The 23,783-nt window shown below is 44.3% G+C and overlaps 1 protein-coding gene across 1 annotated transcript in view; it reads left to right on the forward strand.

Annotated features, from left to right (window-relative positions):
- The window catches only part of LOC137378311 (histamine H3 receptor-like), a 32,015-nt gene extending 18,422 nt beyond the window's left edge, over positions 1–13,593 (forward strand). The window contains exons 3-5 of the mRNA XM_068048571.1: positions 12,498–12,519; positions 12,734–13,038; positions 13,198–13,593. Of these exons, the coding sequence (XP_067904672.1) occupies positions 12,498–12,519; positions 12,734–13,038; positions 13,198–13,593 (723 nt within the window). The remainder of the gene's footprint in view (positions 1–12,497; positions 12,520–12,733; positions 13,039–13,197) is intronic.
- Positions 13,594–23,783: the final 10,190 nt, after the last annotated feature.

Consider the following 23,783-nt stretch of genomic DNA (forward strand, 5'->3'; position numbering starts at 1 on the left):
TCATTTATCTAAGTTAAGACTGAGTTAAGCTTAAGATTAAAAATGGCAGGAGATCTCAGACCCGTGTTATGCTCCTCTTGCTCAATGTGGGAGCTCAGGGACATGGCTGATGTCCCTGACTCCTTCACGTGCTGGAAGTGTGTCCAGCTGCAGCTCTTGTTAGACCGCATGACGGCTCTGGAGCTGCGAATGGACTCAGGTTGGAGCATCCGCGATGCTGAGGAGGTCGTGGATAGCACGTTTAGTGAATTGGTCACACCGCAGATTAGGATTGCTGAGGGAGAAAGGGAATGGGTGACCAAAAGGCAGAGAAAGAGCAGGAAGGCAGAACAGGTGTCCCCTGCGGTCATCTCCCTCCAAAACAGGTATACCGTTTTGTATACTGTTGAGGGAGATGGCTCACCAGGGGAAGGCAGCAGTAGCCAGGTTCATGGCACCGTGGCTGGCTCTGCTGTTCAGAAGGGCGGGAAAAAGAGTGGAAGGGCTATAGTCATAGGGGATTCGATTGTAAAGGGAGTAGATAGGCGGTTCTGTGGTCGAAAACGAGACTCCCGAATGGTATGTTGCCTCCCAGGTGCACGGGTCAGGGATGTCTCAGATAGGCTGCAGAACATTCTGAAGGGGGAGGGTGAACAGACAGTTGTCATTGTGCACATGGGCACCAATGATATAGGTAAGAAACAGGATGAGGTCCTACAAGCAGAATTTAGGGAGTTAGGAGCCAAGTTAAAAAGTAAGACCTCAGAGGTAGTAATCTCAGGATTGCTACCAGTGCCACGTGATAGTCAGAGTAGAAATGAAAGAATAGTCAGGATGAATGCGTGGCTTGAGAGATGGTGCAGGAGGGAGGGGTTCAGATTTTTGGGACATTGGGACAGGTTCTGGGGGAGGTGGGACTATTACAAATTGGACGGTCTACACCTGGGCCGGACTGGAACCAATGTCCTTGGGGGTGCTTTTGCTAATGCTGTTGGGGAGGGTTTAAACTAATGTGGCAGGGGGATGGGAACCAAATGAGGAGGTCAGTGGACAGTAAGGAGGTAGTAACTAAAGCCTGTAAGGAACTAGATAATGAAGTCAGCGTGACTAAGGGGAAGAGTAGGCAGGGAGCAGATGATGAACGCAATGGGACTGGTGGTCTGAGGTGCATTTGTTTTAATGCAAGAAGTGTAGTAGGTAAGGCAGATGAACTTAGGGCTTGGATTAGTACCTGGGAGTATGATGTTATTGCTATTACTGAGACTTGGTTGAGGGAAGGGCATGATTGGAAACTAAATATCCCAGGATATCGATGCTTCAGGCGGGATAGAGAGGGAGGTAAAAGGGGTGGAGGAGTTGCATTACTGGTCAAAGAGGATATCACAGCTGTGCTGAAGGAGGGCACTATGGAGGACTCGAGCAGTGAGGCAATATGGGCAGAACTCAGAAATAGGAAGGGTGCGGTAACAATGTTGGGGCTGTACTACAGGCCTCCCAACAGCGAGCGTGAGATAGAGGTACAAATATGTAAACAGATTATGGAAAAATGTAGGAGCAACAGGGTGGTGGTGATAGGAGATTTTAATTTTCCCAACATTGACTGGGATTCACTTAATGTTAGAGGTCTAGATGGAGCAGAATTTGTAAGGAGCATCCAGGAGGGTTTTCTCGAGCAGTATGTAAATAGTCCAACACGGGAAGGGGCCATACTGGACCTGGTGTTGGGGAATGAGCCCAGCCAGGTGGTTGAAGTTTCAGTAGGGGACTACTTTGGGAATAGTGATCACAATTCCGTAAGTTTTAGAATACTCATGGACAAAGACGAGAGTGGTCCTAAAGGAAGAGTGCTAAATTGGGGGAAGGCCAACTATACCAAAATTCGGCAGGAGCTGGGGAATGCAGATTGGGAGCAGCTGTTTGAAGATAAATCCACATTTGATATGTGGGAGGCTTTTAAAGAGAGGTTGATTAGCATGCAGGAGAGACATGTTCCTGTGAAAATGAGGGATAGAAATGGCAAGATTAGGGAACCATGGATGACAGGTGAAATTGTGAAACTAGCTAAGAGGAAAAAGGAAGCATACATAAGGTCTAGGCAGCTGAAGATAGACGAAGCTTTGGAAGAATATCGGGAATGTAGGACCAAGCTGAAACGAGGAATTAAGAGGGCTAAAAGGGGTCATGAAATATCTTTAGCAAACAGGGTTAAGGAAAATCCCAAAGCCTTTTATTCATATATAAGGAGCAAGAGGGTAACTAGAGAAAGGATTGGCCCACTCAAGGACAAAGGTGGAAAATTATGCGTGGAGTCAGAGAAAATGGGTGAGATTCTAAACGAGTACTTTGCATCGGTATTCACCGAGGAGAGGGACATGACGGATGTTGAGGTTAGGGATAGATGTTTGATTACTCTAGGTCAAGTCGGCATAAGGAGGGAGGAAGTGTTGGGTATTCTAAAAGGCATTAAGGTGGACAAGTCCCCAGGTCCGGATGGGATCTCTCCCAGGTTACTGAGGGAAGCGAGAGAGGAAATAACTGGGGCCTTAACAGATATCTTTGCAGCATCCTTAAACACGGGTGAGGTCCCGGAGGACTGGAGAATTGCTAATGTTGTCCCCTTGTTTAAGAAGGGTAGCCGGGATAATCCAGGTAATTATAGACCGGTGAGCCTGACGTCAGTGGTAGGGAAGCTGCTGGAGAAGATACTGAGGGATAGGATCTATTCCCATTTGGAACAAAATGGGCTTATCAGTGATAGGCAACATGGTTTTGTGCAGGGAAGGTCATGTCTTACCAACTTAATAGAATTCTTTGAGGAAGTGACAAAGTTGCTTGATGAGGGAAGGGCTGTAGATGTCATATACATGGACTTCAGTAAGGCGTTTGATAAGGTTCCCCATGGTAGGTTGATGGAGAAAGTGAAGTCGCATGGGGTCCAGGGTGTACTAGCTAGATGGATAAAGAACTGGCTGGGCAACAGGAGACAGAGAGTAGCAGTGGAAGGGAGTTTCTCAAAATGGAGACGTGTGACTGGTGGTGTTCCACAGGGATCCGTGCTGGGACCACTGTTGTTTGTGATATACATAAATGATTTGGAGGAAAGTATAGGTGGTCTGATTAGCAAGTTTGCAGACAACACTAAGATTGGTGGAGTAGCAGAGAGTGAAGGGGACTGTCAGAGAATACAGCAGAATATAGATAGATTGGAGAGTTGGGCAGAGAAATGGCAGATGGAGTTCAATCTGGGCAAATGTGAGGTGATGCATTTTGGAAGATCCAATTCAAGAGTGAACTATACAATAAATGGAAAAGTCCTGGGGAAAATTGATGTACAGAGAGATTTGGGTGTTCAGGTCCATTGTTCCCTGAAGGTGGCAACGCAGGTCAATAGAGTGGTCAAGAAGGCATACGGCATGCTTTCCTTCATCGGACGGGGTATTGAGTACAAGGGTTGGCAGGTCATGTTACAGTTGTATAAGACTTTGGTTCGGCCACATTTGGAATACTGTGTGCAGTTCTGGTCGCCACATTACCAAAAGGATGTAGATGCTTTGGAGAGGGTGCAGAGGAGGTTCACCAGGATGTTGCCTGGTATGGAGGGCGCTAGCTATGAAGAGAGGTTGAGTAGATTAGGATTATTTTCATTAGAAAGACGGAGGTTGAGGGGGACCTGATTAAGGTGTACAAAATCATGAGAGGTATAGACAGGGTGGATAGCAAGAAGCTTTTTCCCAGAGTGGGGGATTCAATTACTAGGGGTCACGAGTTCAAAGTGAAAGGGGAAAAGTTTAGGGGGGATATGCGTGGAAAGTTCTTTACGCAGAGGGTGGTGGGTGCCTGGAACCCGTTGCCAGCGGAGGTGGTAAACGCGGGCACGATAGCGTCTTTTAAGATGTATCTAGACAGATACATGAATGGGCAGGAAGCAAAGCGATACAGACCCTTAGAAAATAGGCAACAGCTTTAGATAGAGGATCTGGATCGGCGCAGGCTTGGAGGGCCGAAGGTCCTGTTCCTGTGCTGTAATTTTCTTTGTTCTAAAATGAATTAATGAATGATCAACATGCTCTAAGAATGAAATTGCGGTTGTATTATGCTCACACAATTGATTGATTATGTAATGGTGCTGATTTAATTTCTCACGGAGATGATCAGGCTGGCGCAGCAGATGTGGTTTGCACCAGGATTTTCCATCATGGCAGGAAGGATGACCGCACAGTGCCAGCTCTGCCAACGCCATAACCCGGGAAAGACACCTTCAGTGACTGCAGCGGTGGGCCCACAGCCGTGGGGCCCTTTTGTGCATTTACAAATGGACTTTATACAAATGCCTAAATATATGGGATTCAACTATGTGCTGCTATTACTATAGCCAAGTTACTGTTCCGTGAATATGTGCCTCGGTTTGGGATCTCTGAAATCATATCTAGCGACAATGGCCCTTAACTTCTTGCTGGCGGCACAAGGGAGGGGGGTCTGTGCAGCTATTAATGAGACATGTTGCTTCTACGTTAACGAGGATCAGAGGATTGAGACAGATGTACATTCCATTCAGGACCAGGTGCGCCTCTTCCACTTAGTGGCTCAGGAAAAGCACTTTGGTGGGGATGGCTTCCCGACATTGGCGGGTGGTTTGGGGACCGTTTCAGAACTCCTCAAATACCTTGTCGTGGGTCTTGCCCTGCTCATCATCCTGTACGTTGTCATCCAACTCTTCCTGTGTTGCATCCGCTCCGTTTGACAGTCACAGAACCTCCAGGGTCCTGGTGACAGTCCAACAACCCATCTCCTCCCTCTCCTTAGGAACCAGGACCCCACTAAGGATGAAGCCCAGTGACTTGAGTGAGGACTGGGGATTGTCCTTTCAGGACAAAAGGGGGGGAAGTGTGGAATCTAGGGTGAGCCATCCTTGGACAAGGGGTGTGGGTTTGGCTAGTCATCATGTTTATACATTAACTGTTCCTTAGGAATGTACTCGGCATGGGTGTTGAGATAAGATGAGTGTTGATGAAACAGAATGTACTTTTCTGTCTCACGCTGTGGACTGCAGTATCCGCTGCAAGGCCAATGGTGAGATAGATATGGAAACGAAGGATTGAGATAATGTTGTATCCCATTCGTTTAGGGCAAATGCTCAACTGCAGTATCATTGGTGTCTTTGAATGCAAATTAAGGATTGAAATTATTATTCTAAGACTATTGGTTACAGAATACTATAATTGCCACTGTTTTGCGGAAACTCTTTAGAACATTGCAGTGAGCCCCACTGTGGGCCGCGCTGTGGCTGTTCTCCTTGTGCACAAGTCAATAAAAGCAGGTTGCGAATACTCACCTTGCCTAGTCTGTTTATTTTACAACAGTTGCAGGGATCAGGTGGCGCCAAATCCGCAGTCGCCATTGCTACTGGTGAGCCCCTTCATGGGCCAAAGAGTTCCCAAAAAGGAGGCTCTCCCTGACCGAAGCCTGCTGGGAGGTCACCAGGGTTTACCTGGTGGTCTCCCCATGTGGAGGAGTGGCCCCCCCGCCAAGCACTGGTAAAATGCCAGTAAAGGTGGGAAGAGGCCCTTAACTGATCACTTAAGTGCCTCAATTGGGCTCTGAATGGGCTGTTCACCACCTTTCCCACTACTGGCAAAATGGCATGGTGATGGGAAGGCGTTGGGCATTCCCTCGGACACCTTCCCACACCATTTTGCCAGCCTTCCTGCCTCCCTAACCGTCCCCAAAAGCCCCGTAAAATTCTGGCAAATATCCTAATTACTTTTCAGAGAGAAGCAGAGTTAACGTTTCAGGTCTGTGACTTTTCATCAGAACTGGCAAAGATTAGAAAAGAATTAGGTTTTAAGCAAGTGAGGGGGTGGGGAAGAGAACAAAAGGGAAGGTGTTTGATAGGGCAGAGGGCAGGAGAGATTAAATAACAAAACTGTCCTGGGACAAAGGCAAAGAGTGTTATAATGCCTGTGGTGAAAGACAAAGCATTAGTCCTGAGAGAGTGTCAATAGCGGAATAATGAGTAGCTCTGTCTACACGAGAAACAGATACATGGGCCAGAAAATTACCGTATAAAAATGGGAGTCCTCTGAGATGGCCAAAACATAAAATGGCGGGCGATGACGTCGGGTCGGGTTCCCAACATCATAATGCCAAGAGCCATTTTGTGCTGGTCGGACGGCAGGCGAGATTGAGGTGCCGCTCTCCGTCCGCTTAGAGTTAATTAAAGGCCAATCGAGGTCGTTAATAAAGCATTTGACAGCCATTTTATGTCAGCTGTCAGATTTTACAGCAGTTGAAGGACGTGTCGGGAACCTGGTAGCTTTACAAGAGCGGCAGGCTATGTCTCTATGAAGGAGTTGGAGGTACTTTTATTTGGTTCTTTGTTTATTGATATTTCTTTGCGTGACTTTTAAGTTTGGGGTAGTTTCTGCTGGTTCAGCAGGGGCCATCTGAGTGTTAGTCACTCCTGGTCAGGCCCCAGCAGTATTTATTTATTGTGTGAAGGGGAGGGGGTTGTGTGTGCCTGTCCTTACAGCAGGCTGGTAATACTTGAACTAATTGCATCTCTGAAACACAGCATCAATGGGAATTGTCCACTCTGGAGGCAGCTCATCTAATGAGGAGGACTACACCCCAAGGAGGAACAGGAGGACAACTAGCCAGGGGAACCAGCAACCTGCCGGCCCAATGCAGCATTGTAATGGGGGAGGGGGAGAAGGTGACAGAGTGGCCTGGGTGCAACCACCTGTCAGGAGATGAGTCTGCCCAGCAGGCAAGGTCTACTGCCCGTGTTTGAGCTTTCTACAATTGTCAGAGCGCCAGTGCCGAAGAAGACTGCGCTTGTCATGGAGACTGTCACATCTCTGTGTGAGATGCTGGCGGTGGAGGTTGCTTTCAACTGCGTGGGTGGCCATCCAATGCCAGTCGCACTGAAGCTAACAGTAGCACTGAATTTCTATGCATCAGGCTCGTTCCAGGCTTCATCGGCTGACATGTGCACAGTCTCCCAAGAATCAGCGCATCACTTCATTAAGGTTACGACAGATGCCATATTCAGGCGTGTCAACCAGTTTATCAAGCTCAAGATGGACACTGCCAGACTGGCCAAGAGAGCCAGAGGCTTCAGCACCTTTGCTGGGTTCTCCATGGTCCAAGGTGTAATAGACTGTACTCATGTGGCCATTAGAGCACCTACAGGTCAGTCAGGGGCCTTTATTAATCGCAAGGTGTTCCACCCAATGAATGTTCAAATCGTCTGTGACCTCCGTAAGGGAGTATTGCATGTGTGTGTTCTTTATTCCGGAAGCAGTCTTGATGCATTCATTCTCCGGAACTCCCAGGTGCCAGCACTATTCATCCCTCCTGCAAGGATAGATACTTGGTGACAGCGGTTATCCACTGAAGACATCGCTGATGACACCAGTGAGGAACCCAAGGAATGAAGCAGAGGAACATTACAATGAGAGCCATGTGACCACCAGAGTGACCATAGAAACGATGATAGGTCTTCTCAAAATGAGATTTAAGTGTCTCGATCACTCAGGTGGAGCCCTCCAGTACTCGCCAGCAAGGGTTTCTAGAATTATTGTCATCTGCTGCGCCTTACATAACCTGGCAACAGAGAGGGGAGAGGCCCTGGAGGATGATCAAGTTCAGCACGAGGCATCCTCAGACAAGGATGGTGAGATGGATGAGGAAGAGGGGCTGCAGCCACCTGAATGGCGGGCAGATGGAGTTGGAGGTCTGGTGGAGTTAAGTGCAAGGGAGACCCGGCAGGCTCTGATACTCGGGCGTTTCTCCTGAACAGAGTATCATCAACCAGACACTCTCATGGCAGTCTGAGATGAGGCATTAACAGGAGCTGGAAGAGCAGAGGCATCACCTTCAGGGGGAAATCTCAGCTGATATGGGCCACCTTTCCATCAAATGCCACACAGCCCAAATATGTCACCTCTCAAATAATCCTTCTCATGCAGATTAAGCAGCTCACATACAACATCAGCAATGACTTGTGACATATGAAAATGCCAAGTGAAAAATTTAATACGTTTTAGAACGTGTCCTCCCTAACTACTCCGCGGCTGCTGACCTCCTCCGTTACCTCCAGCCACGCCGCCTTGGTGACCTGGGGAGGCCTCCTCCTTCCGTCAGTTGGGTAGAGGACCTCCCGCCTTGCCTCAGCCGCCTGGAGGAGGACGTGTAAGGAGACCTCGGAGAAGCGGGTGGGCCATGTGGCTACTTCACCCTTCCATTGCTGCATTCAGGTTCTGGTGGGGTTCTGTTTTGTTTTCAGTTGTTGAATTGGAGGGCACTTTAAGTCCTCCTCCATTCCTTTCACCCTCAGTCTCTTGTTTTTCCTATGGAGATATGCAGTTGCTCCTCCCAACATCCTCCTTGCTGCAGGTAAGCCTTTTAAATGGCTTTTAGCATCCTCTCGCCCTGCCCCGACCCACCAACGCTCAGCCTCCCACCCGCGCGCGTCCTTTTCATTCAGAAATATGTTGCGCGGCCACGAATTGGCTGCATCGCGCGCGATAGCAGCGGCAGTGAGGCGCGGAACGGAAGCGAATTCCTCACCCGCTTCCGCCTCCCCGAACTCTGAGCCACCGACAACAGCAAAATTCCGGACATGGTTAAAAAATTAAATAAAACAAAATTAAATAAAAAATATAAAAATATAAAAAAGGCCAGTCATGCTCTGAAGTTATTGAACTCAGTGTTCAGTCTGCAAGGCTGGAGAGTGCCTAATCGAAAGATCAGGTGCTGCTCCTCGAACCTGTGTTGATGTTCACTGGAACACTGGAGCAGGTCAAGGACAAAAATGTTGGCATGAGAGCAGGGGGTAATGTTGAAATGGCAAGTGACCAGAAGCTTGGGGTCATGCTTTTGGACTGAGTGGAGGTATTCGCAAAGGGGTCACCTAATCTGCGTTTGGTCTCCCCAATATTGAGGCGACCGCATTGTGATCAGCGAATACAATATACTAAATTGAAGGAAGTACAAGTAAATCGCTGCTTCACCTGGAAGGAATGTTTGGGGCCTTGGATGCTCTTTGCCTTTGTCCCAGTTTTGTTATTTAATCTCTCCTGCCCTCTGTTCTATTAAATACCTTCCCTTTTGTTCCCTTCCCCACCCACCCCCGCCCAGCCCCTTCACTTGCTTAAAACCCAATTCTTTTCTAACCTTTGCCAGTTCTGATGAAAGGTCACAGACCTGAAATGTTGACTCTGCTTCTCTCTTCACAGATGCTGCCGGACCTGCTGAGTATTTCCAGCACTTTCTGTTTTTATTTCAGATTTCCAGCATCGGCAGTATCTTGCTTTTATCCTAATTTTCCTGTTTGTGACAACACCTTTGTTTCTTGTTTCACTTATTAACATCAGCTATAGCCACCAGTAATTAATTGTTATTGTTCTGTTCCAGCTTGTTGTACTCAAAAGTCTATCCAAGACAGCTCTGTCCAGAATATATTGTATTGCTTTATATTTCCATAGTAACATCACACTTTCTGTCAAGTAAACCTTCAATATTCAGTTAATTAGGGCAGAGCTGGGCTGAGAGATGGCAAATGGAGTTTAATGCGGAAAAGTGTGAGGTGATTCACTTTGGAAGGAGTAACAGGAATGCAGGGTACTGGGCTAATGGGAGGATTCTTGGTACTGTAGATGAACAGAGAGATCTTGGTGTCCAGGTGCATAAATCCCTGAAGGTTGCTAACCAGGTTAATAGGGCTGTTAAGAAGGCATATGGTGTGTTAGCTTTTATTAGTAGGGGGGTCGAGTTTCGGAGCCACGAGGTCATGCTGCAGCTGTACAAAACTCTGGTGAGACCGCACCTGGAGTATTGCGTGCAGTTCTGGTCACCGCATTATAGGAAGGATGTGGAAGCTATGGAAAGGGTGCAGAGGAGATTTACTAGGATGTTGCCTGGTATGGAGGGAAGGTCTTACGAGGAAAGGCTGAGGGACTTGAGGTTGTTTTCGTTGGAGAGAAGGAGGAGGAGAGGTGACTTAATAGAGACATATAACATAATCAGAGGGTTAGATAGGGTGGATAGTGAGCGTCTTTTTCCTCGGATGGTGATGGCAAACACGAGGGGACATAGCTTCAAGTTGAGGGGTGATAGATATAGGACAGATGTGAGAGGTAGTTTCTTTACTCAGAGAGTAGTAAGGGCGTGGAACGCCCTGCCTGCAGCAGTAGTAGATTCGCCAACTTTAAGGGCATTTAAGTGGACATTGGATAGACACATGGATGAAAATGGAATAGTGTAGGTCAGATGGTTTCACAGGTCGGCGCAACATCGAGGGCCGAAGGGCCTGTACTGCGCTGTAATGTTCTAATTTCTAATTTCTAATTAATACCATAGGAAACCAAAATAACAACTTTTTCTGACTTGGTTTACAATGCATGTACTTTAGGTGCACACTTAACTTGGATTTAGCAGGTAAATTCAGGAGGGATATTTCTAGAGAAGTCACAGAGAAATATATTCAAAATTATCATTCACATAAAGGGTTTGTCAAACCCAGTCAAGAGCAGTCCTGAAATTCCAGGCATTTCTCAATTCATTCAGACAGAATATTTTAGCAGAATAGAGTAAGAATATCTCCACTGCATAATCATGTTGGCCATCATATATATTGTAATTGCACATTTTAGCATTGAATAAATAGATTTATGATCCGAATGCACAGCACATAAATAAAACTTTTATATGGATATTTTCTGCTTCTGGAAACCAGCATGTTAACATTGTTATATTTTGTTTATTTTACAAATAGAATTGTTTCTGTTGGTTTTCCACTCAGTTAACTTGTTAAATGGAATTTTGTTAGCCTGACTAGCAGTTGCCAAATGCTACACAGTATAAACTCATGTTAATTTGTCCTTAAAGCTCAGGTTTGAAGCTAAATGGCCACTGAGGGGGGGAAATTTTTTGAGCCTTTTAAAGACTGAAAATTAAATATTAGTCAGTCTTTGATAATACTATAATAAAAGCAAAATACTGCGGATGCTGGAAATCTGAAACAAAAACAAGAAATGCTGGATTCACTCAGCAGGTCTGGCAGCATCTGTGGAAAGAGAAGCAGAGTTAACGTTTCGGGTCAGCGAAGAAGGGTCACTGACCCGAAACGTTAACTCTGCTTCTCTTTCCACAGATGCTGCCAGACCTGCTGAGTGAATCCAGCATTTCTTGTTTTTGTTTGATAATACTATACTGGGGGAATAGAAGTGTCTACGAAATTCCAGAGACAGACCCAAGGTCAAGGCATGAAATAAAGGGGCCAATTTTAACTGTGGGATACAGGTGGCAGCGGGTCAGTTCCCCCATTTTACCGTTCCATTTACGGGATTGACAAGGGACAGGCCTAAGGCTTACTTCCCAATTATCTTGCCTTTTTCTTACAGTCTTTACTGGTGCTACTGACAAAGGACATCAGATATTTTACCCTACTGTTACCAATTTCACACTCTCTTAGGGTGGAAAACAGGGAGCAATGCAGAAAAGGAAAAAAGTAACAGATAAGCTAAAACGATCAGTTTTCTGGCAGGTTTGGCACCCATATCTCTCTTTGATTACTGCCATTAGACAACAGTAGACATTTTAGCTCTTTGTTACTTCACTTTGATGTAATACAATCAAGTATTAATCTGCCTGTGCACTGCTCTGAACAACCATTGCATTCCAAAAGAAATAGAGGCGATCACTGATTAGGCTGGAGCAAATGCGTGGAACAAATACTTAGAAATACGATCAGGGATACTTCATGTACTGAAATGTCTTGTATCCATAAATGCCACCAATATGAATGTTTAATTTAAGAGAGCAGTGCTACATTTCTGGGCAAGTGGAGAACGGAAAATTAGGTGGGGAGCTTTTCTGTGAGCAACTGACCACTGAATGGCACTTTCCAACAAGTATTGGTGGCTATATTATAATCACAGGCAAATGGAAATACATCTTAGAAATGCTGGACAGAAGGGACATCTCTGATTTCCACTGTAGCAAAGGACTTCAAAAGGGAGGAGGAGGAGGTGTGAATTTAAACGTTAACAGGCAAGTTCCAGCAACGTAGTTGATTGCATTACAGAAACTAACATAATGGGAACGCACACCTTTAAAAAGATTAAACTAACTGAGTCTCTGGGATTGTGGGGGCCAAATGTTTTGACAAGGTACTGTAGCAAACTGCTCCCCGTCCCCCTCCTCACCCCACCATCTGAGATGGACACATGAAGAACCCTGTAATTGGCACCAGTGCCCACCTGAAATATTTAAATACCCCTGAGTCTGTACCTGAATTGTGCCTTATTTATATGAATAGTGATTTTAGAGACTAAACTAATTGAAAGCAGTTAACTTTAACTTGGTGCTGGATGCAGATGAAGTCCAGTTCAGACACAGTCTAAGAAATGTATTGTGAAACGGTTATTATATTTCTCCTGTAACCACACTAGCATTTCTAATACCTTTATAAGTCAGGTTAAATAAAACTTACTTATTGTTGGAATTTTATTTAGGTTTCATACAGAGCCCAACAAGGCAATAGAAGATAAAAGCAAAATACTGCGGATGCTGGAAATCTGAAACAAAAACAAGAAATGCTGGATTCACTCAGCAGGTCTGGCAGCATCTGTGGAAAGAGAAGCAGAGTTAACGTTTCGGGTCACTGACCCGAAACGTTAACTCTGCTTCTCTTTCCACAGATGCTGCCAGACCTGCTGAGTGAATCCAGCATTTCTTGTTTGTGTTGAAGGCAATAGAAGAAATGCAGCTGTCAAGATGATGGTAGCCTGGCTCACTGCATTCCTCTTATTCGGCCCAGCAATAACAGCCTGGGAGTACATAATTGGCAGGAGAATTGTGCCTGAAGAAGAGTGTTATGCTGAGTTTTACTACAACTGGTACTTTCTTGTAATAGCATCAATGGTGGAGTTCTTTGCACCGTTCATCAGTTTGACTTTTTTCCACCTCAGCATATACCTCAATATTCAGAAACGAACAAGGACACTATCAGATATCTCCCAGCATACCATGCAAAAAAACCCATCATTTGAGAACGTTGAAACAAATTCAGATTCAGTATTCTTCTTGAAAGTTTGTAAACCTGATCAGAAAACCAAGCTGATTAATCCAAAACTTCTTAAGTTAACAAACATGTCCACTGAGATAAACACCAAAGGGGAAAGGTCAGAAACACCTGGTGGGGCAGAACACAAGAATGATCTGGGGAAAAGTATTCCATCTTTTCATGTCAGTGAAGTAAAGTGTTTAACGAAAGAAAGCATTTCACAATCACAGCTGTTTTCAGAGAGAAAAATGAAGCTTATTTCTGAGAATAGTATGCGACATTTTAGATTGTCCAGGGACAAAAAAGTTGCAAAACCTCTTGCAATTATCGTTTGTGTTTTTGGCTTCTGTCGGGCGCCACACACCGTGCTCATGATTATCAGAGCAGTATGTCAGGGGAATTGCATTGCACATTATTGGTATGAAGCTTCATTCTGGTTTCCATGGATTAACTCTGCTGTCAATCCAGTTCTATATCCTTTGTGTCAGAAAAATGTTAAAAAAGCTTTTATGAAACTCCTTTATCCCACAAAATTGAAGATATGACCACATTTCCTATTGCACCAACTCTAACAACAGATATTTGATTGGGAAGGGTGTCGCTGTTTCTCACCAAAATGACAAATTAAATGATGCTTTTGAAAGTAGCAAAGAAAAAGTTGCTCAGAACCAAAGGTGTGCATAATGGAACCATTAAACCATTATTGACAACGCACGGGCCAACTTGGCATCAACATATGTGTAGGGTTCATCCCATTTTTTCAACAGCTAAACAGGAATACTGGGCTGCCATTCACCCTAGCTCCAAATAGTAACCTCTTCAATGTACCAGCAAGAAGTAAAATGATCAGATTCAACCAGAACCATGGCTTGCATTTGTTGATTGGCTTCTCGTTATGTGTTGCATATTTCTAGAAAATGAATACCTCAAGCCATTTCAATTCATAGGGCAACACATCCAACCTCCAGTTAGTTGGATTTCATAAGACAACATGGCCTCAAAATTCCTTACTTGTGCAGGATGGAGAGCCTGATTTCTGCTTAGGAGAGGGTACCTGGAATTTAGAGAGGAACCAGACTTCGTCCCAATTTTATTTTATTTTTTTTTTTATTCGTTCCTGGGATGTGGTCATCGCTGGCTAGGCCAGCATTTATTGCCCATCCCTAATTGCCCTAAGAAGGTGGTGGTGAGCTGCCTTCTTGAACCGCCGCAGTCCATGCACAGTGTAGGTACATCCACAGTGCTGTTAGGAAGTGGGGGGGGGTTCCAGGATTTTGACCCAGCGACAGTGTTGGAACGGCGATATAGTTCATAGTCAGGATGGTATGCGGCTTGGAGGGTAACTTGGCCATTTAAATTCTGGTAAGGTGGACTGTGGATAGATCTTCCTCCCAAAGCCTCCATATCAAATGGTTATGCCTGGGAGAGTTCCCAAGCTTCCATCTTTTATACTTTCTGTAGGTCTCAGTGAAACCCATGCCGGTTGAGGTCCCAGCCTTCAGTTGGGAAAGATAATAAATACTGGAGTGAATCAATTTTTATTTGATGGGGCGGGGTTCACTGTGTGTCCTCTCCACCTTAGGAGTAGCATTACATCACTTTGACATTCCAGCTAGAGGTTCAAGGCAGGCCCCAATGATGTATCTGCCCTGACCAAGGAAATGACCCCAGTCCCGGATTTGAGACAAAGGGCAGAATTTTAACTGCCAAGGGGATACAAGCACAGGCAAAGGTGTGACGATAAATCTCCAAGAAGTGGCATTGGGTTGGGAACCTGCCATGATCCCGCTGACTTCTGGGTTTGACCTGAATGGGTTTGGAGGCAAATGGGGAACATCAGTGCAGCTGTTGGGAAAGTAATTAAAATATTCAAATAAGTAGTTTAGTTTCACTTTACCTCTGGCTTTAAGCCAGAGCATGGATTCCCTGAGCTCGCTGCATTTCGTCAGGGTCTACGCAGTAATAGCACAGGGTGGAGTGACTGTTTAATGAAATTTATTTGCTGGAAAGACTGAAATCGCTAAGCTTGTGGCCAGTCACAGTGAAAGGCTTGTGATTGCAGGATTAATTCTGACATTGAGTGTCAATTTTAACATTTTGGAATTGCTTTCAAGTGCCTTGGCATTTAGTCATATTCATTTGAACTTCCCTGCTGTCAGCCTTCACCACAGCATGGGATCAGCTTATTTAGCTCCACCTTAGTCAGTGGCCAGTGGCCGTCAAGATGGCTTTCACTGGAGGACCATCACCCGCCCATCCCCCCAGTTCTCTGCCTCACTGGAATTCTGCATTCTCTTGTTCAAGGAGAGAAAACAGAGAATTATGAGTGTGAGAAATGGCTTGTGTGGAGTGGACGGAAGGACAACCTTTGATGAGAGTGACTGTGAGGCATGGATGTGAGCTGACAATAAGATGATGGTGAGTGCTGGCTGTCCAGGTGGGGATGTAAGGAGGTGCCTGGAGAGAGAGAGGAATGAGAGGAATGAGTAAAGCTAGAAAATGTGTTGGTCTGAGGAATGTTGTGCAGGAGAATGCTGGGGAAGTCAGAATGTAGGGCTTGACACCTGAAAGTGGGATGCCACCTTTCCAGCTCTCCTGAGGTCCTTGATCCTCTTGGCACACTATCTCCAGGTTCGAAGGACCACACTCCTGCTGCTCACTCCCTCAGTGCATCATCCCACCTGCCCTCACTGGCCAGGAATCCCTCAAGAGGGATGCTAATGCCGTAATTGTTACACAGCCAAAGCAAAAACCACTCCAGCAGCAATCGGCTTCCTCGCCTGTGACAGGTCCCGCCATTTCGGGTGGGACTGTGATTTGAAAATTTCCCCCAGGGTCTACAACTTGGAGCTAGGGTTGCTGGGGATTCCACTTCCCCACATTTGTGTCCAGTGTGTAAACTCTAGGAATTTTAGATCCTGTAACAATTACAACTGTCAGAATCATTTCCTTCCTCCTGTTGTTGACGGTTACATCATTATTTGCAGTTATTCCTTCCCTTGTACATATTGTGCTGTATAAATGGCCAATTAACAGTTAGCTGCTTTGTGAAGTAGGATGAAAGATGTATTTCATGAAATAATGCTGATAATGTTGCAAGCTGTATTATCATACTACACCCAGTATTGTTGTTAATATATTCAACTGTAGAACAATTCTTTATTAAAAGCTAGATTTCAAAGTAGATCTCCAGTTTGATCTTGCTCTTTAACAGCTCAAGGCCATGACCAAAATACTGTTGTATCAATATAGGTATTTAACAATGAATCCTTAACTAATCTCACTGAACATTTACTCAGTCAGGTCAGTATGAGTTAGTTAACAATTTAAAAATTGCAGTGTATTTGTCTGATTACCCTGACAATTATTAAAAGTGCTTGAATGTAATTTGAAAGGAGCTAATTGGGCATTCAGTATTCAAAGTCAGTAAAGCAGATATGAAGTTCAGCTGATAGCTACCGCTTATTAATCCTTGAGATGAACATTTGGTTTCCAGTCCATGCTGTGGATGCAATCCCAAACAATTTGTCCATGAGCTTTACTAGATCTCTTGGGAAAACAGCTGTAATCTCCTGCTGTATTACCATGAGACATGGCTACAGGTCCGTCATTTCAGCTGGGACTGTCATTTGAAAATTTCTCCCGAGGTCTCCAACTTGGAGCTAGGGTGGCTGGGGGTTCCACTTCTCCACATTTGTGTCCAGTGTGTAAACTCTGGGAATTTTAGATCCTGTGGCAATTACAACTGTCTGAATCATTGTCTTCCTCTGGTTCTTGACTGTTACATCCTTATTTACAGCCATTGTACATATTGTGCTGTCTAAGTGGCCAAGTAACAGTTAGCTGTTCGTGAAATAGGAAGAAAGATGTATTCATGAATCAATGTGGGACATGGTGAAACATTCAGACAGAGATACCAGGAATTGGTAACCAGAAAAACCAAGCTACAGCATATGAGAAAATAAATTCATCGCAGCTGGTGGGTTGCAAGACAAAGAAAGGCAGCTGCTAGACTCGATGATGAAAATAAAAGTTACCACTAAAAATAATTATATACTGAAACACTTACCTCTGATACATCAACAAACAGAAGCAATGGTCACCCTGTAGAAAAAATAACTTGCATTTATATAGCATATAGCATGACCTCAGACCATCCTAAGGAATTAACAGCCAATGAAGTAGTTTTGAAGTATAGTCACTGGTGTAATGTAGGGAAATGCAGTAGTCAATTCAGGCAAGGCAAGGTTCCAAAAACAGTAATGAAATAAATGACCAAATAATCTGTTTTAATAATATTGTTTAATGGGGTAAATGGTAGCCAGGACATTGGGAGAACTCCTCTGCTCTTCTTTGAATAGTGCCATGGGATCAATTATGTCTATCTAACGGGGCATATACAGTCTTAGATTAATGTTTCATCTGAAAAATGGCACCTCCAATAGTGCAGTACTCCTCAGTAGGGCGCTAAAGTGTCAAGTTAGATTACATGCTCCACTGCAAATGCTACAGCACCACCTCTGGTGGGAGACTTTTTCTAGCTCCACAAAGTATTGTGGCTCACTGCCACCAGTGCTTGACTCCCTACATGATCAGGCTCCACCCTAGGCCTGACCTACAGGTTGGCGAAACATAGAGGCTGGCCAATTTCTCACCATCAGCCACCCAGAGAGCTGCAGCAGAGTGCCATTTGATATCAACTGAGAGTGTAACCTGTGTTACGACCAGGTGAAAAAGGGATCTAGGGGTTCCTGCTCAGCCTTTGCCTGGTTTAACTGTAACAGGGTTTAATTTTTTTAAACATTGTGTTTTTAGCTCCTGCTCAGTGAATCCTTGTTCAATGCTTTCCAATTGTAAGGCAAAGAAATCAAGCAGTCAGGTTTTCTTAGATTTAAGCAAGAAAGGTGAAAATGTATTAATCTTAAACTCTAATTCAATTAACGACCACCCTAGCATGCATAAGCGATAACACATACACAGACAGAGACAGACAAAGTAGAAAGAATAAAGGGGAAAAGTTTGAGGCAATAACTGGGTTTTAGTTACAATCCCTTTGAGTTCGATGTAGAGTCTTTAGTTGCCAGTAAGTTTTGCCATTTCGTTGGGTTTCAGTGCACGCTTTAAAACTTGTTTCGATGCAGGAGTCTTTTCTCTCTAGAGGTTTAAGTGACTTCAGTGGATCCAGAGGTTAGTGAGAAAGAGAGAGAGAGGCTCTCTTCTTCCAAGTTCAATTGCAATCTGCAGTCTGACCCAAGCTGTCCTGTGAGCAGTTCAAAACCAGACCTGGGTCAGCAGGTTAGTCATGTGACTCACTGTTTTAACAAACTCCTGCATTTGTGGATTCCAAAGCTCTCGTGGGGGGAATGTAGTGCTGTCTCTTACACCGACAAGATGTGGATCACCATTGCTCAGACCAATCTCTGTTAATTGAATCAGTCAGCAGTTCCCATTGTCTTTTCTGAGGCAACTGTCTCTTAGTATGCAAATGCTTTCCAGCCACTGCTGATCTCTTTAAACAAGTCGTCTTTTCACTCCAACAACAGTTTAAAATTAATGTTCATGTGACGAAATTAATATGCCTCATTCTTGGCAGGTGAGGGTCTTCATGACACCTGAAAATGGTTCGGAACTCGTGACACCGGCACTGAGCAAAGAGCACGGCAGCTCCGTTGACTTTGCATCCATTTTGGGTGAAAAAGCTTCCTGTGGAGGAATAATTTGTTGGTGTAGGCCTGGTCATTTAGGATAGTGTGGCACTCAAATGAGGCAGAAAAGTTACACAATTTCATGTAAGAAAATATGGGGAAAACTATGAATCATCTATTTTATGAAGGAGAGGGTGAGGGGGGAATAAGGATAAAAACAGCTGTTCTGATCCAGAATCAGATTCAATAGTATCTTTCAAAAGGGAATTGGATATGTACTTAGAAAGGAACAATTTTCAGGGCTATAGGTGTTGTATGATCACTTTAAGAGTGATGTCCCTTTAAGAACTCAGTATGCTAATGAGATAAGTACCAGGATGTAGTCATGTGACTAGAAGCCATAGTCACTCTGCAGAGCAACACACTGGACAAAGGTTCTGTATATAGTTTGCTTTGTATTGTCAGTACTAGTTTAGCCATTAATAAGCCTTCTAGAGACCTTCAAGGAATTGGAATCCACATACCTCATTGTGTTGCTTAAGATAACAGAAAGAAATGCATGACAATGGAGAAAAGCAGACTAATTGAACAGCTCCTTCAGAGCTGGTATAGGCATGATAGGCCAAATGGCCTCCTTCTGTGCAATAAAATTCTATACTTCTAACAATCTCTACTTAACGCTACCTAATTCCACTTCTGCAATATAGAAAGGAAGGAAAATCCCTGGAAAACGTAGGCACAGATTTATCAGGATTATTCTAGGAATGAGGCAAGGTGCAAGAAAATCTGGAGCAATGAGTATTCTCTCAAACTGAAAATGCAGAGAGGCATTTGATGAAGTTGCACAAAATGATAAAAGAAATAAGCAAGATAAACATCAATTATTTCTATTGGGAGATAAATTAAAGATAGACCACATTTTCAAAATAAGCATTAGTGACATAAGGGAAGAGATTAAAATGGACATTTTTACACAAAGAGTGATCGGAATATGAAATACATCATCACAAGTGGTGATTGATGCTAAATTGACAGCAGCATTCTAAAAGGTATTGAATAAATACATAAAGGGTAGGGGAAGTAAACAGGAAAGTAGCACTGTGTAAAATTAGCTGATGAGACGCTGTCAAAATCAATGCAAACAAGAGTCGAATAACCTCCTGCTGTGCTAATCTGCTGCTGCGCATTGATTTTAAAAATCTCATCCTTGTTTTCAAATCCCTCCTTGGCCTCACTCCTCCCTATCTCTGTAATCTCCTCCAGCCCCACAACCATCCGCGATCTCTCCCAATACTGACCTCTTGTGCACCCTGATTTTAATCGCTTCACCATTGGCGGCTGTGCCTTCAGCTCTCGGGGACCTAATCTCGGAATTCCCTCTCTAAATCTCTCTCACTCTCCTGCCCCCTTTAAGATGCTCCTTAAAACCTACTTATTTGACCAAGCTTTTGATCATCTGCCCTGATGTCTCCCTATGTGGCTCGATGCCAAATTCTGTTTGATAATGGTGCCTTGGGGTGTTTTATTATGTTAAAGACACTAAATAAATGTAAGTTCTTGCTGTTCTTAAAAAAAAATGTTTTTGTCTAACTGACCATGGGATGAGAAGCTCAAAAGCTTCCATTGCCCAAGGAAGAGGTGGACCTAAAGTGCCAGGCAGCTTGCAGGAGAAAGAAGACAGCAAAAAATACTTCGTGGTAGGGTAGCTGATGTTAGATAATGGAATGTCATTCCACTCCATGCCTCTTGCACATTACCATTTCATCTCCAGTAATTATTTGAAATGCTATCATCTTTTAAAATTTCAAACCTAATTGCAAAGTGATGTGTTCACAGCAACATTGTTCTGACTCCTATTTGCATTATCAATGAGTTACGAGGACAGTCATCTCAGTTTGATCTCATTAAAAATATTTCCATAGCATTCACTCTCAACATAAAATGCTATGGTTGGTGATACATTTCCTTGTTGAGTGCAGGTGGAGTGAAGATTATTCTAAGAGGAAGCTAATAATGGATGCCAACAGAGGAACATTTGCCTGTATGGCAGGTGGTGCACTTCCGGCATAGAATGAGTGTGTGTACACTGCCCATCATATTAGACCCTTAGGTATTCATTTTATGCCTGGAAAACAGGCACGGTCCGATTGAATTTGACAGCCATTATGTCTAATTAGCATTACACAGCTACATTGTACACATTTAGATGATCAGTAGCTCTGTATTTGATATCACAAAAGTATTTTCCTCTTTGTGTCATGTTCTTTTGCAAGTTTCTAACACTCACAACAAAACCCTGATTATCTGTCTCATTCCTTATGTTGCAAGAGTTTTGTTTTTGTATTGAAAGCTTAGAATTCTGTGTGTTTTTGAAAACTGAGGAAAGGATTTTTCTGTGGACATTGATTGCTGAAACTTGGCGGATTTGGACTGAGTGAAATATACAGACTGCTAGGCACCTGTTTCCAAATAACTCAGAAGGGGAATGACAGGTCAAGATTTATGATTATCATGTGACTTGATTGTCGAAGTTAGTTTCACTTTTGGATTGTAAAAGGACCAGTGCGTTGGACAAGGAACAGGCATTTAAAATTTGGCCGTGACCTGCCTGGAGGCTGGAGAAAAAGACCTCTCTCTGTAAAGGAAACTTGCATCTCTTGAAAAGAACTCATGAATTTGAAAGGTGGCAGATTCCTATTGCCTCCTGTCTCTGAAGAATTCCTGTGTCCAGTGTGGTTTCTGCTGCCTCCTGTGTTTTGGGAAACCCTGAAAGCTGCAGAAAGCTTCTACTGCTGTGTTGCTGCTGTGAGTCCTGAGCAGACCGGTTGCTGCACCCCTACGGAAAGACCTGTGTGATGCCTGCTGCAGACAAATTGTCTTGAATGCCTACCCATCACAGAATGTTCATCAACCTCACCTGGAGGGACTTTGAGTGGTATCCGACTATTCGACTCTAAGACACCTCACCATATCGAAAACATCCTACCAGAACGTGATAAACTCAATCATTTTATTTTTTCCTTTTTATTCCTAAGAAACAGCTGTAAACCAAAAATCTTGTTTCTCCAGTTAACCGTTTTTTGAATGTGTGTGCGTGTGCGTGAGGGCTAGGAAGAATAAGGAGTTTTAATAAATCTTTTCATGTATAAATTTATCTCACTGTTTAAGACTTAATATTTATTTTCTAATAAATAGTTAATATTGTTGGTGTTTAAAGAAAATTAGTTTGGTGTGCTTTATTCTGGGGGACAAATAGAGTGTTTAATTTGGCTATTCTTCAGTAGATGGGAAACTTTCTTGATATGCTGTGACCTGTGGAGTAGTGGGACTGAATTAACAGTGCATTACTCCCGCCTTGGTCATCACACTTATAATATCATAATATGAATTCAATTGAGATAGAATTATATGTGAGCCATAGAGTGCTAAAGCAGAAAGACAGGGCATTGGGTGCGTCAATTCTTTGCTGGCGTTTTCTCCGTGAGCCAATTAATCAAATCCGATGCTCCTGCTTGCAGCCTATACCTCTTAATAAAAATTTATTTGACAAGTAACTAATTTCCTTTTTATCGAACATATGGGCCTCGATGTTCAAGTGAGCCTATGAACACGCACCCAGTGGGTGCAGGGAAAAATCCCTGTGATGATGTGATCTGACACAGATTTAAGGTTTTGGGCAAGAGACACAGAGGGGATGTGAGGAAGAATTTTTTTATGCAGCAAATGGTAATGACCTGGACCTTGCTGCCTACGAGGGTGGTGGAAGTGAGGACGATGAATGATTTCAAAAGGAAATTGGAAATAAACTTGCAGGTCTACAGGGATAGAGCAGAGGAATGGGACTGACTGGATTGCTCTACAAAGAGCCAGCACAAACTCAATGGGCCAAATGGCCTCCTTCTGTGCTGTAATGAAACTATGACTCCATTGGCTGAATTTTTCGGGGGTCATTGAAGTCCCACCACCGGGGCCAAAAATGGGAAGCAAACACCTCTGGCAGGTGGCAGGACCCTGGGGTTGCATTTTGCTGACAGCGACCAATTAACAAGCATCCACTGGGGCCACCGTCCAATTAAGGACAGCGGCCTATCCCCAAGATCTGCCAGCCCAAGCGGAGGACTAGCAGCTCAGAGGTGCCACCACTAACAGTGGCCACAGCTGATGCTGCAGCTCCGTGGAGAGTGAAGTTTTATTGGGGAAGCTGGGGCTAAGCAGGCAGATCCCAGCAATTGCGACATGGGGAAGGGATGGGGCTGGTTTGTTCTGGCAGTGGAGCCTTGGATGCAGGGGTGACTTTTGCTGCCTTGGGGTCCCCTCTGTGCATCATGGAGTACACATCAAGTAGGGTTGCCCCATCCCCCCGCAATGAAACCCGCTGGGAGGCCACCAGGGTCTCCCCACAAGGCAGCATGCCCTCCTGATGCAGACAAAATGGCTGTGCGGGGCGGGAGGTGGTCCTTAATTAGGTAATTAATCACCTCAATTAGCCACTACGGGTCCCGCCGCTGGCAATATGCCATGGTAGCGGGAAGACTTCAGGGTCCCATCCTGATGCTTTCCCCCATCATATTGCTAGCCCACCAGCCTCCCAGCCCATCTCCAAAAAGCCGGGAAAATTCAGCCCTATGACTCTAAACATGGATAGACCCAAGGCTCCCGAAATATTGGTCCTTGGGCCTCATTATCATTGAGCTGTGAACACCTCATTCTCACCAACGAAGAGTGTTACTTGTGGGCTAATTGTGTTTAATTGTATGCAGGTGGTGGGCATTAATGGGTATTCACTTAAGCCCCTATAAATAGACATAGACTGAAACTGTGTTTGTTGGATTAGGAGATGTATGCTTGTGATGTGTAACTCTCTAAATATAAAAGTGTGTAAAGATTTGCTCCAGTTCTTTCCTTCACCAACTAGGGGAATGGTAGCATTGTGGTAATGTTATTGGACAGGTAATCTAGAGGTCTGGATGGATGCTCTAAAGACATGAGTTCAAATCTCAACACTGCAGCTGGGGGAGTTTAAATTTAATTAATTAAATAAATCTAGAATTAAAAAGCTAGTTTCATTAGTAATGATCATGAACCTACCA

The sequence above is a fragment of the Heterodontus francisci genome, chromosome 16, assembly GCF_036365525.1.
Source record: "Heterodontus francisci isolate sHetFra1 chromosome 16, sHetFra1.hap1, whole genome shotgun sequence".
NCBI lineage: Eukaryota > Metazoa > Chordata > Chondrichthyes > Heterodontiformes > Heterodontidae > Heterodontus > Heterodontus francisci.